Source organism: Periplaneta americana, chromosome 2, assembly GCF_040183065.1.
Source record: "Periplaneta americana isolate PAMFEO1 chromosome 2, P.americana_PAMFEO1_priV1, whole genome shotgun sequence".
In the NCBI taxonomy this organism is placed as follows: domain Eukaryota; kingdom Metazoa; phylum Arthropoda; class Insecta; order Blattodea; family Blattidae; genus Periplaneta; species Periplaneta americana.
In genome coordinates, this window is record NC_091118.1 from 4986436 (window position 1) to 5001111 (window position 14676).

At 37.9% G+C, this 14676-nt stretch overlaps 1 protein-coding gene across 1 annotated transcript in view; it reads left to right on the forward strand.

Annotated features, from left to right (window-relative positions):
* The window catches only part of LOC138711956 (fatty acid synthase-like), a 101224-nt gene extending 86849 nt beyond the window's left edge, over positions 1 to 14375 (forward strand). Inside the window, exons 33-36 of the mRNA XM_069843268.1 lie at positions 3102 to 3385; positions 4428 to 4673; positions 8045 to 8287; positions 10975 to 14375. Coding sequence (XP_069699369.1) covers positions 3102 to 3385; positions 4428 to 4673; positions 8045 to 8287; positions 10975 to 11085 — 884 coding nt within the window. The 3' untranslated portion in view covers positions 11086 to 14375. The remainder of the gene's footprint in view (positions 1 to 3101; positions 3386 to 4427; positions 4674 to 8044; positions 8288 to 10974) is intronic.
* The last annotated feature ends 301 nt before the right edge of the window (positions 14376 to 14676 follow it).

The following is a 14676-nucleotide window of genomic DNA, read 5'->3' on the forward strand; positions in this document are numbered from 1 at the left end:
AACAGTGCATTCCAACATCTGTCAGCAGATATGAGAATGTTTGTAGTCATAAATAATATATAAAAACAGAGTAAGAATATTGCTGCTGAATTTGCATTTACTCTTTACACATTGTACAGGATGGTCCAAAAAACTTAACCTAAATTATTATAGTGTTAAATGAATGATTATGGATATTGGAGCGCACTCACCATTGAATACAGGTATTCCACGAACTGAAAGGGGCTGATTTCCAAGCACTGCACTGTGTTGCAGCCATTGTTAATGAAAATGTTGATTATTTCCAAAATAGATGGTTTGTTGCTGTCGTTTCGCTATTATTATTATTATTATTATTATCATCATCATCATCATCATCATCATCATCATCATCATCATCATCATCACCAGCATTATAGGTATTACTACTGGGTGTTCAGTTCAAAGTGTGTCATGGCTCGCTGTATGCCGTCATATGGCTAGTCGATGAGCCTAGAGAATTCAATCTTCCTACACTTCCGCAGAGGTGTATTACCTAGGCGTTAGAGAAGTTGCATAGCAAGTACGGCGTTCATTCTGAAGAGTACTTACTGATAGCCTATGTACGGTAACACAGGTAGTGGCAGGAATGTGAACTGTTTGGAAACATGTACTGAGGTGGGTTTTTTTCTTACTGTCGGGATATGGGGAGAGGGTTAAGACGATTTCTTACGTATTTGTTGACATTAACTTTGACGGTCAACATGGACACGGAGCATTTGATTTGTATTGTGGACTATTGCAGTACGCAACCAATGATAACAAATACCCTGCGTACGACTTGGCCGCGCAAAACACAGTTCGAAAGAGGTTATGGTAGCACACAGACCGTACAGACCGCCATCTGTTGATACGACATTCAAGTTATACCGTACACGTTCTCACGTTCAGATTGAACGCCTTGATTAATAGACAGCTTCTCTGACATAAAAGCTGAAACTCGCTTCAAATTGTTGATTCATAACAGTGTCGTCATGACACACTTTGAAATGAACACCCAGTATATGTTTTGTCGGAGATTTATTCTATGTCAAGGTAACATTTACTTCAACATTGTTAAATGAATTACACTGACATATCAATTTTATTTTCATTTTGCATTTCTAGGTATTACAGTAGAACCCCGATTATCTCTCACCCTATTAACCGATTGCTGGATTAACGATCTGTCTTTCTCTCGCTTTTTTTTGCTGCAGAAATATATGAAGTATTGCACATTGTATTAGCACGTTATTTTTTTTTCTAGCGAGAGTTATTACAAGCCTTTCCCTTACACGGTATAGTCTGTTGTTCGAATTGTCGTACTGCATAACTTCTATCTTCTGGTATCAAATGAACACTCATTGTGCTAAGAATCGAAAAATAAGTGTAAATAATTGAGTGGTTTGGAGAAAGATAAACCTTGGCTCATCTCGCATCAGAATACGAGATTGGAGTCTGATATCTTTCCACAGACAGCCATTACAAGGAGTTTCCTCGCCCCTTAAAAACCCGTCGTTGATAACCAGACTTAAATTAGTGAACTTCTGATCCACTATCTAGCATATTAAACGCAACACCGTCAAAACCACGAAGGGAGTTACGAAAGTGCAAGTATTATTCACTAAATTTACGAAAATCTTTTATGGTATGGATTATCCGATTTTTTCGATTAACCATTCAGCCCAGCCCCTTCATTACCACGGTTAATAGGGGTTCTACTGTATGAATGTTTTATTACCTCCTTTTATTCATCCATTTTTAGTTTTTAATGTTTTTATATCTGTTCCATTTATCGGAATTTTGAATCCTAATTAATTGTTCACAAGTTAAGAGGGCTTGCGTTTCAACATCTACCATAATTTATTTATTGTAAAACCCATCACCGTAAAAGAGAGCTTGTTTCGGAACCTCGATATAAGCCTCGGAATGGGCGGGCTTATGTGAGGGCAGCAATGAACCTCTGGGTTCCGTAAAAGCCATTTGTAAGAAAGTAGGCCTAAGTAAGATTACTTGCATGGCTTTAATCGTAGTTGTTTTGATTGCACCAATTTCGAAACATAAAGCTGGGATTTCTGTACGTTGTAGTATGTGTTTATTACTAGCTCATGTGGTCAGCACAGCATATGTAACATGTGGTATGTGATGCTTACTATCAACCATGGACTTCCTCATTTTGTTCCTGTTAATCTTTTTAACACTTTAAAACTATTGGTTGTGATTTCTCCATGTAAGTCTGTCAAAATGTATGACTAGATATCGTGAATTTTCATTTTGTGTTGTTTAGAATGAGTTTTGAAAAATAATTTACTTCTTTACAAGAAAAATCTGTTGAGAAACTAAAAATTCCGTGGGATGTAGGCTTTCACGGCCGGCGTTGATAGGATGCGTATTTTCCGGGTCGGTGTATATAGGTACAACACAGCGTAGCTTCAAGACCCGAATCACTGAGCATAGAAGGAACTGCCGTCTAGGTTACTTGAACAAGTCGGCCGTAGCCAAGCATGCTTTTAATGATGGGGATCACAACATCAGGTTCCAGGACACTGACATCCTAAGCAGTACACCACACTTCTATGCCAGGTTACATCGGGAAGCTATTGAGATTCATAAACACAAAAACAACTTTAATTGTAAGGACGAAGGACTCAATGTCAACAAAGCTTGGTATCCGGCCCTCAGAAGCACACACATCAAACCCTTTCTCCGACAGTTAGACACTATGACAAACGATCAGAACACCGAAGCCACTAGTGCGGACCACAGCAACAACGACAAGCAACAATAGCCCCACACCTTAAATGTCGACGTGCTACCAGTCTGATACACACAGCAGATCTCTCCGCACACGTGTACCACGCCACTGAAGATGTCCACCGGAGCAGTGGACGAAATGTTTGGTTGTAACACCGACAGACCACAGCCCTCTAGGCCGGAAAATACGCATCCTAAAAATTCCGTCTTTTACGTTTCAAAAGATTCTTCCTCTAAAATCTATTGTCTCTGTTCAGATTTTAACCTGCGTTCACAACCAAGCATGGTTATGATGCAGCACTGAGTGACAGATCCTCTGGAAGGTAGATGTTGGTGATTGGTGATTACAGATGCAGCATTGAGCGACAGTCCAGACCTGTTCCAAAATATGCGCCTGCTGATACGAGAGATCGGAGACGAGCAGACTGCAGCCCAGACCATGATGCGAATGGACGGGGGTGTGGAGGGCATGGAGGACACACGGCCAACACTGTTCATGTTGCCGGGTGTGGACGGTATGGCGGTTGGCCTGCAGCCCCTGGCTGCGAACCTGGACTGCCAGGTGTGGTGCCTGCAGCTGGGCTATGTCAGTGAGCAGCAGACGGTGCAGGACATGGCACGCTCCCTGCTGCCTGTACGTCAAGTACTTAACAGCACTGGCTGCTTTACTGCTTAATATCGTGTTCTTACTTATCTAATTCAACATTGGTTCCTCATGCGTGAGTCAGTTTTGATATTAGATTACGAAGTGTAGTGTGGGTATTATTTTACATTATGGTGTATTACAGTGAAACCTCCCATTTACGGACATCGAAGGGACGTAACAATCTGTCCGCATCTGGGAGGTGTCCTTTATTGGAAGAGAGGCTCCCCAATCTAACAGTAAATTTGTAATATGCATTTTGTATCCCTTCACGCTTTAAATGAAATGTATTACTGTAGTTTAATTCTACAAATATAGTATACTACAGTAAATTCTTTGCAACTTTGAACTACAGTAGATAACACCGAAAAAGGAGAATACAGTACTTTGCCATGCAATTTTATTCTAGGTTTACAGTTATGCAGTACTGTAATTTACAGTTTTCAACTTAACCTTTATGTTCAGGTGCCATGTCTCGAAACAGAACAACTGATTGAAGTGAAGAGAATAATCCTACTAACTATATCTTGTGTTGAATACAATTTCACGATCGTGGAAACCTTGGACCCATCAGACAGGTTAAATTTTATGACTTGTTTATCTACCCGCTTCCAGCTAAGAAGGGGTAGCCGGCTGGGCTAGTGGTAGCCTACCAGACCCTTATTGTCTTCTTTCATGTTAAGGAATTTCTGTACTAAATTTTCCATTTTTGTAACACACGAGGTCTTGAAATCCAAGTTCTGTCCGCAGTCAGGAGGTAAAGCAAGCTTTAGGACTGTGAAACAGCTGTCCGTGTCTGAGAGTGTCCGTAAACGAGAGTTAAATTTATCATTATTTCTATATTATTTCAGTTGGGACATAAAAATCTGTCTGTATATGATGAGTGTCCATATCTTGGAGGTGTCCGTAAGGAGAGGTTTTACTGTATAATGTTATTAAGTCCAGATCCTAGATGTTGCTCTAATTCTCTTTAAAGGCCTAATTGAAGCCACAGACCTGTTATGTGGTTTTGATGTAGTTGTTGTGTTGGCAGCACATCCGCAGCCATCTCCCACCCGGGGCGCCGGTCAACCTGCTGGGCTACTCATTCGGGGGGCTGCTGGCCTTGGAGCTGATGCATGCTCTGGAGCAGGAGGGCCGACAGGGCCAGCTGTTCCTGCTGGACAGCTCCCCACCCTACATGCGAGCCTTCCAGCAGAGCATGGTGGGCAGCGACCTGCAGAACAGCATACTGTGCATGTTCCTGAGCATGCTCGCACCTGGCGAGACTACAACGAAGGTGGGGACCATGTCCTACTTAGTATACTTGGATTATGTTATATTCTACTACTGCCAACCTTCTGCATATGTGTTGTATTGTATTGTATTGTATTGTATTGTATTTATTAACATTCCATGGTATTCATACATTGCTTACAGCTAGAATATGGAGCAAGTCAAAAAACTTAATACTATTATAGAGTCTTAATTTATAGTCACAGTCTAGATGAAATATATACAGACGAGATTTACAATATAGTCTACTAGTACAACACAAAGTTTTAGTATCAATTTCATGAAGCGTTATTGAATGTCATGAATTCACCTACAGAATAGAAGGCGTGAGAAATTAGGTACTTCTTTAATTTGGCCCTAAATAATCTTATGTTTTGAGTTTCATTTTTTATATAGATAGGGAGGCTATTAAACATTTGTACTGCCATATAACGCACTCCTTTTTGATAGCACCATAGACTTGCCGATGGAGTATGGAAGTCATTTTTTGACGTGTATTTATGCTATGAACTGTTGAATTAGTTACAAAGTTTTCACGATTACATACGAGGAAGATTATTAATGAAAAGATATACTGACAAGCCATGGGCATTATTTGTAGTTTTTTGAAAATAGTCCTATACGATTCCCTAGATTTGGCACCTACTATTATTCTAATTACTCTTTTTTGTAATAGAAATATACCGTTACTATCTGAAGGGTACACGGGAAAAACGATCAAGGTCCATCAAAAATCGAAACTGAGTTAATAATGCTGTCTTATAGTGGAAAAGAAGTACTATCATGTGGTCTAGCTAGTAATAAGAAATCATCGTTCTTGACATTCCACTACGTCAATTTCTATTAAATACACACATAACAAAGTATTAAGTGCTTAAACTTTAAAATTCATTTTTTTGTAACTTTCTAAAATGGACCTTGATCGTTATTCCCGTGTACCCTTCATCTGTGGAATTTCCCCAGAATATTATTCCAAAACTCATTACCGAGTGGAAGTATGCAAAGTATATTGTTTTTAAGGTATTGATATTTACTATCTTTTGCATAGATCTAATAGCAAAACAAGCTGAATTTAGTTTGGGGGTAATTTCTTTAATATGATTTTTCCAATTTAACACATTATCGAATTGTAAGCCAAGAAATTTGGTTGTTGTTTCTAACAGGGGTCTGTTGTTAATTATTGTGCTAGAAATTTGCGACGTTGAATTTGGACAGGATTTAAATTGAATTATGTTAGTTTTGTTACAATTTAATACTAATTTATTGACTGAGAACCAGTCACATATTTTGACGAGAATTTCCTCAGTTGAATGGCCCTTAAGGGCTGAAAAACTGCAGAAAATCAGGCATACAGCATTTGCCTAATCAGATTCTCATACCTTCCGTATTAAGGCAAACAATCAAATTGTTGCACGAGCATAGATAGGTACTTTATTCTAAAATTCCATTGCTTACCCGAGGCTTAATTCCTCAATACGCGCAAAACAAAATAATACAGTAAAACTTCCTTTATACGTTTTTATGAGGTGTGAAGAAAAAAACGCATAAGTGAAAAAATTGTATAGCTGAAATGACATTTAATAACATCAGAAATAACATTTGAAGACTATATGGGGAGAACGACTTAAGTCAGTTTTGTAAAATTTTTACACAAGAGAAATTTATAACGTTATAGTCAAGCCATCTTTGAGTCTATAATACAGTATACTCAAATTTATGACACATATTCTTGAATATAAGATTATTTGTGGGAAATCTTATCTGTTCAAAGCCGAAGCTGGCCACATACCTGAGATCAGCATGAGGGATATGAACATCTCTGAATGTATAAATAAAATAAATCATTTGATGTGAATAAAATAGTGCAATTCGTAATGAGATTGTAACAGAATTTACATTTTATTCATAGAATTGCAATTTGTATTTGTTACCTTTAGGCACCTTCTTCAACAAGTTGTTTAATTTGAAATGTATGCAAAATATATTAAATAAATTGATTACGTTAAAAATCTTTGCCTCACTTGCTAAAACAAATGAAAACTGTTAGTTCACTTTAAAGTTATTTGAGGAAACATCCTTTTTACAAATGCACTTAAATTTGGGATGCCTAAAAAAATACTAGGTACTATAATTGGACAAAATTGAGCAATTTATTGCCCATAATCTTGAATATTGCGTTGCCTTACTATCAAAATCCAGTTTACCACCATTTTTATCATTTTTACAGATTAAATGTGAAAATGATCTGATTCAATACATCACTGCAAAACGTCACATCGACCAATCAGTATTAAAATCACTAGCTATTGAAACCACATGTACAAGATATCCAAAATCTGAATGGCTTCATATTTATACAGATGGATCTCTGCTTGACAAACACAGTAATGCTATAGCAGGAATCTACAGTGACATTTTTAGCTTTGCATATCTCTTGGAACAATGTCCACTCATTATGATGGTGAATTAGAAGCAATCAATACAGCCCTGAAACAGCTTTTTCATCACATACATAAATTTAACAAAGTGGTTATACTTACTTATTTACTGGCTTGTAAGGAACCCGGAGGTTCATTGCCGCCCTCACATAAGCCCGCCATTGGTCCCTATCCTGAGCAAGATTAATCCATTCTCTATCATCATATCCCACCTCCCTCAAATCCATTTTAATATTATCTTCCCATCTACGTCTCGGCCTCCCTAAAGGTCTTTTTCCCTCCGGCCTCCAGACTAACACTATATGCTAGAGTTGGGGTGTAGTCAATATATACTGCAGGGCTGTGTCTTCTGCAACTGGTACTGATGATTTTAATTTACTTCTTTTGTGGTTTATGGATGGACAGTATAGAAGAATGTGTTCATCATGATTATTACACCACAGACAAGTAGGATTATCAGAAATGTGAAATCGGTGCAGGTACAATTGAGTGACAATGTGACCTGTTCTGGCTCTTGTTAAAATGTTTGAACATGTCTGGGCAAGTTTTTGTACATTTCCAGGTAATTTGGTTTCTTTTGTACAGACTATAACATTTTTCCTTTGTCAGAAGAGAGCCAGTTGTTGATCCATATGTTTGTACTGAAGCAAAAGCACTGGATAGAGATATCACTTGAAGAGGTCTTGGTTACAAATATGTTGCCTGTTCTGCAGTTTAGAATGTATGTGAATACATTTGAATGTTGAAGTATCTGCTTATAGAGTGCAGCACGATGCAAATAAGGCTTCGATCTTTTCTGAATATTGTAACAATGATGCTCATCTATTTAACACCATTTAGATTACTTTTCGCTTTATGAAGGTTGATCGCTTCTGCATAACGCCATACATTAATATTTCTCTAATGCAGCATGTTTGTTACTGCTTTTCATTTGCAGTTGTACGATGAAATAAAGCAATTAAATTCATGGGATGAGAAGATGAAGCAGAGCTTCGCCTTCATGAAGACGCGGCAGTATAGCATGGAACATCTGAAGGCAGCCGGCACCTCCATCTACCTGCGTACAATTGCCATGCTAAGCTATGAGTGGCTGCACAGCGAACACATCCGATCACAAACCACACTCCTTCGACCTCAGGTGCTTTCCTTTGCTATGAAGGACGATTATGAACTCTCTAAGGTGAGGAAATCCGGTTGTTGTTCAGTTACTTTTTTTATTTTAGTAGGTTATTTTACGACGCTTTATCAACAGCTTAGGTTATTTAGCGTCTGAATGAAATGAAGGTGATAATGCCGGTGAAATGAGTCCGGAGTCCAGCACCGAAAGTTACCCAGCATTTGCTCACATTGGGTTGATGGAAAACCCCAGAAAAAACCTCAACCAGGTAACTTGCCCTGACCGGGAATTGAACCCGGGCCACCTGGTTTCGCGGCCAGACGCGCTAACCGCTACTCCACAGGTGTAGACGTTGTTTAGTTACTAAGTTCCGATATTCTTTTACACAGTGCAGCAACTGGAAAACACGACTGATGCTGAAAAGAAAAAAATATTCCAAGTATTGCATAATCCGTAAGTTGTTTATTGAAGGTAACTTCCCCCTGCAGCTACTGATTGCACACAATACAACGTTCATGACTTGCTTGCTGGCCAAAAACTCTCTTAACATTGTTCTCATGCAACAGGAACCAACTGTCCTCTTCTGAATGTTCAGGCCGTACATCGAGATGCTTTGCAATAACTGAAATGTTTAAAAAATGTCTGGATATGAGTAGCAGTAATTGTCTGGCCACTGGATACCAGCTCTTTATAATTTATATCATAGAAACTTATCAGTGTTGCTTTCAGTTTGCTGTCTTCCACTCGCATTTTTTATATATCTGTCAGGGTCATACCAGAAACACTACGTCTCAACACTCACAACGGTCGAATGCAGGAAGTTGAGTTTGTTGACAGTGGTCTGAATTAAGGTACGGTCACACATCGCTACTTTTGCTGCGCAATTTTTCTACTGCAGCTGCAAAAGTTGCGTGTCATGTTCACACGTAAGCCAAAAGTAGCGCGCTGCATGCTGCTTTTCGTGCTGCGCAACCTGAGTGCTGCAAAAGTTGCTACTGGAGGTTGCGAGTCTGTTCACACACAAGGCGCTACTTTAGCAGCCGCAGTCATGCTGCAGGTTTCCATCTCCGTGTTGACTCCTCAATATACGTTTTGTGGTTATGTTCGCATTATTAAGAAACTCATGCGAAAGCTTCCTTATCTATTATTTGCTTTTCTGTCCTAACTAGTATTCAGAAATTGGCATTATTTTTACTGTAAAGCTTTTAAAAACGCCTATATATTTAAATGATAACCAACATCATATTCACGTAATTCAACGTTGGCAACCCTGCTGTTTGGAACTACACTACAGAAAATTAAAAAAATGAATTATATCGTCAGCAAATATTCTCAGGCTGTTTTGTGCATTTAATAACTGTTACAAATAATTTATTGTCATCACATCTAACATTAAAATATATTCAAACAATAAAAGTATCATTGGCACATTTGGGTGGCAACACTGGTCGCAACAGCAGCAAAAGTTTCAACAAAACTGATATCAAAAATGCTGCGGCTGCAACCCTGAGAACCCTGTTCACACGTCGCTACTTTTAAGCTGCGCGCAGCATGGAAAAGTAGCGAGCAGCAGGTTCGGCAGCCGCTACTTTTCGGGTTGCACCGTTGTTCACACGTCGCAGTACGAGAGTTGCGCAGTTTTTTGTACTGCAGCGCTGCAAAAGTAGCGATGTGTGACCGTACCTTTAAGGATTACAAAGTGAATTAATTTTACAAAAGCTTTCCTCTAACTTACCTCAAACACAGTGTGAATAATGTTACCAGTCTTGTATAACATTTGTTACCTCAGACATCTCTTATCATATCAAAAAGTTCCTGTAAATTCTGTCCTTAGATATTTGTTTCAATGTCTTCGTTACTAATAGCCATTAGTTGAATTGTTGACAGAACACTTGTAAATACATATAAAATTACTATATATCCTACACATTCAACTTTCAAATATGACTTGAAGCCAGACTGTTTCGTTTCTTCATCTTCTTGTAACTTCTTCCCTAAGATAAAAATAAATGTGGCAGCAGTGTATCTGCTTTAGATTGGCTGGATGGTCCATCACTCCACTTTCTAATTCTCATAATATTTGCTGGCAGGTAATGCATGATTTTGTCATTAATTGCTACAACCGGTTCCTTTTGAATGATCCATAGTATTAAATACTATGGGCACCCAGTTTTGTTTCTCATCATACCATGTGGAACAACTGAAAATGTTGACTTGATTGTGACTGTAATAGGCACTTTGCATCTGGTCATGGTAGGAACACTTATAACTTTCTGAAAAATCTACTTGAATCACTGCAATATTAGATCCTTCCTCCTGGGCAGATCTGTTATCATTTTCACACCAGTAAAACTGTTTTGGGTGCACGAAGTTAAATTATTAGTACTCATTGTATTCCTTCTGATCTCGTACAACTCTGCTATTTTCAGACAGATCCCAGACTGCATTATTATCATTAGTGGAGAATGTTGCTAGTTTCAGATTCATCATTTAATGTTCTACCTAAATGAATTCTCCTCTTGTTCAAGGACAAATAGTCTGAAATTCAAGTAAGGAGATGAAATGCGTCAAGACATTACATGAGATTATCTTCAGATCTTCCTCACAATGTACCTATGTGCCTGCAATGAGCTGTCATCGTCATGATTGGTTCCATTGCATTTCCTTCAAGCTTCATTTCAGATGCAGTTGTGATTCGTAAATTCTTCATCTGGTAATGAAATATAATTCTATCTTGTTTTGTTTCACAGTATTGTGAGGAGAAGGTGGACGTCCATTTCTTGCATGCGAATCATGCGACAATCCTGGAGAATGAAGACACAGCTGCTGTGATCAACAGAAAGCTGGCAAGCAATCGGTAACTCACATCGTTGCTAAGGAAAAAATGTAATAGGTCAGAAACTTTGTACCGTAATTCGTTTGTTTTTGTATGACCGGTGTGACGCGAGAGTTCGAACCAATGCCTGTTCTTAAGGTTCTATTTTCCTGCCAGAAGGCGAAGAACTTTTAAGGGTGACAAAAGTCATTGTTACCAAATCTTTTAGGAGAAAGAAAGCAGGGGTCTACTTGATCGTTCATGGTATATAACAGAACCCTGTTCTTGAAAAGCAGACTGCAGCAGATATTAACTCGACAGTTCTTTATCTAACATTTTTGCTTTCCCCAGACAGATGTTTTTGAATGCGTGAGAGAATGCAGTAGCTTGTGAACCACAGAACAACAAAATAATACAAGTGCATGGCACATGTTACGACAGGGAAGCAGAAAGCAAATGGTGTGCTCCTGGTGGCCTGATTGCGAAGCTTAACGTTTGAAAATTTGAGCGCAGTATTGGTGGTTTTGTTGATCAAATTATAAAGATTGTTACTGATGAATGTTATTATTTTAGTGTGTTTACTTTATTTAATTAAGATAATAAGTAACAATTTCAACAGAACAAGTATAAATAAAATATTATAGTCGCGACGCTGTTATTCCCAGCGTGACTCCTCCTCTTTGCTTACATCTTAGGAAGTGAAGGCTCTATAAAGTCTAGGTAGGTAGTATCGTTCGCCATTTTTGTTCTTTCGTTGCCGAGCTACCATACAAGGAATCTATTTGCCGCACCGTTAAACATTATCATGTCATAGCTCCTATGATAATAAATCAAACGCACTGTAATTCAGCAAATAATTGAGTGGCAAATAACGTCTTCGTGTGCTTTCTGCGAACGTCAACGAAAGAGCCAAAATGGCGGGCGATTATATTAAGTATTTATCGAGCCTTAGGAAATGAATAACGTCTTCCTCAACGAATCACAAGACGCACACGTTTAAATGTAGCCGACCTGCAACATGATTGGCTGCCGGAAATTACAGCGACGGGACTATAGTTGTTCTGATGAAATTTTCACTTATTTTCTTAATTAAATAAGATAAACATACAACAGTCATCAGGCTCTCGTCTCAAAAGAAATATGGCGACTATTTTGTTGTTCTGTGTGGCTTTCTGTTGCCTACGAGATATATCTCGTATACAGCGGTGTTGCCCACTAGCATCCAATCAGAAAACTCCAGTGAAACATTTAGCGCTTCTGGTGATTGGGCAACAAAACAATGGCCTGCACAGTCTTGCACCGGAAACTCCTGCTGTGAACCTTGAATCAGGAAAATATAACCTAGACCTCAGCAGAGTGCCTAAGGCTGGGTGTATATAGAATCAGACGCAGCGCGACACAACATTTTGTCTGTTGGTACTTGTCTTCCATTGATTTCTTATGATGTAGTGCATACAGAATCAGACGCAGCACGAAACCGCGAGCAGACACGAGGAGACAACATCGAATGACTGCTTGAAGTTCGTCGTGAGGAGACTGTCTGATAGCTGCAGTGTACTGCATTGGCTTTCACTATCTACACATACTATATTGTTGTGTAATGCACATTATTCATAATGGAGCTCGATGCAGATAAATTAGTTGTTTTAGTACAGGAAAGATACGTTCTGTATAATCTATAAATAATGTGATTTCTAAAAATATGTGAGAAATTGCAAATGAGATGAAAGCACCAGGTGAATAATTAATAATAATAATTTGTAGTAAGGCTACTTCTCTGCTCTATACTATCACTCATTATTGATTTAATATATTATTATTCTTTATTGTGAGTCGTGAAGTAGGCATAAACATACAAAATGATTATCACCATTTAATATGAGAAAAATTCGTTCCGGCACTGGGAATCGAACCCAGGACCTCTCAGCTCTACGCGTTGAGTACTCTTTCCAACTGAGCTATGCCGGGACACGATCCACGGTGCCGGCATTACAAGGGGAGTTCGGCCGGAACCTAATATTGATCCTTGAGGAATTCCATTATTAGCCTAATAGTTTCCCATGTCGCAGCAGATTTCATAGTTGTACTGATTTCGACTTTCTGTTTCCTATCTATGAGATATGAGTGAAGCCATTGATGTGTAACGCTTCTAATTCCATAATAATTTAATTTGTCTAGCAGCATTTTATGATTCATACAGTCAAATACTTTGGATAAATCACAGAAAGTCCCTCCAACTTGGAATTTTTTATTAATTGCCTCCAGAATTTTGTCAGTTAAACAAAATGTTGCATTTTCCTTGCATTTATTTTTCCTAAATCCAAACTTTTCTGGGACTAAAGTGTTGTATATAATCTTTTATACATTCCTCTTTCAAAGACTTTGGAGAAAACTGGTAGAAGTGATATGAGTCTGTAATTTTCTGAAGAGGTTCTTTTCTCCTTTTTTGAAGATAGGAATAACCAGTGAATATTTTAATCTTTCGGGGAATATACCATTGAACTTTGAATAGTTACATAAATAAGTTAGTGGTGTATGTGAACTCGATTTAATATTTTGCTTGTTATTTCATCCTACCCTGAGGAGTTTTTTGACTTCCGAATTTTAATATTTGCAATATTTCTAGTTTGTTTGTTGGAAATATTTTAATATTTGGGAAGTTAAAGGATCTAAATTGTTTGTAATATTATCTTAGGGGATGTTGAGGTTATCAGTTATTGAAAAAAAATATTTGATAAATATATTTGCAGTTTCATTTGGGTGTGACGTTTTTGTATTGTTAGATATAAGGATATAGTTTTGTTACTTTACTTTTTGATTGTCCACTTTCGTTTTTAATTATGTCCCAAGTTGTTTTGATTCTATTATCAGAGTTTTGTATTGTTGTATTATAGTGTAATTCTTTAACTTTTTGAATCACTTTGTGTACTGTAATATTTTTGAATAATTTTTATAGTGTTGTTTTATGTTTGTATCATTATTATTTCTACTCTGTATATAGTCTGATCCATTTGGGTATGAATAATATTAATTTATTATTATAAAGTTATTATGATACTAGGAAAAATTTCTTGCTGGTTACATTATGATTAAAAGATGAGAGTTTCCATTTATGACAATCAACAATGCATAATCTGAAAGAACAAATGAAAATCGTAGATAATTAAAATGGCTACTACAAATCAACAGCGGGCACAATGTGTTCTTTGGTATGCTAAATTTGAGAGTGTTAAAAGACTTCAAAAGGGAATTTCGACGTGAGTATGGTGTGCTTAATGTACGAGGCGTGTTCTTAAAGTAAGTTCCAAAAGAGTGTAGTATGTAAACGGGAAGATATTTACAAACTATTTTTGTTGCATTGTATTCCCCACACTTCAATTACTTCTCAACATAATCTCCACCATTTATTGAAGCATTTATCGAGTCGTGGCACAAGTCTTTCTATCCCCTCATTGTAGAATTCGCCCGCCTGTGATGCAAACCACTCCCACACTGCTGTTTTCACTTCATCGTCACCATCAAAACTTTCACCACTGAGGAACTTCTTGCGGTGCAGGAACAGATGAAAGTCACTCGGAGTCAAATCTGGGCTGTAGGGGGATGGTCATTTTGTTTCCAGCCAAATTTCGAGATGAGA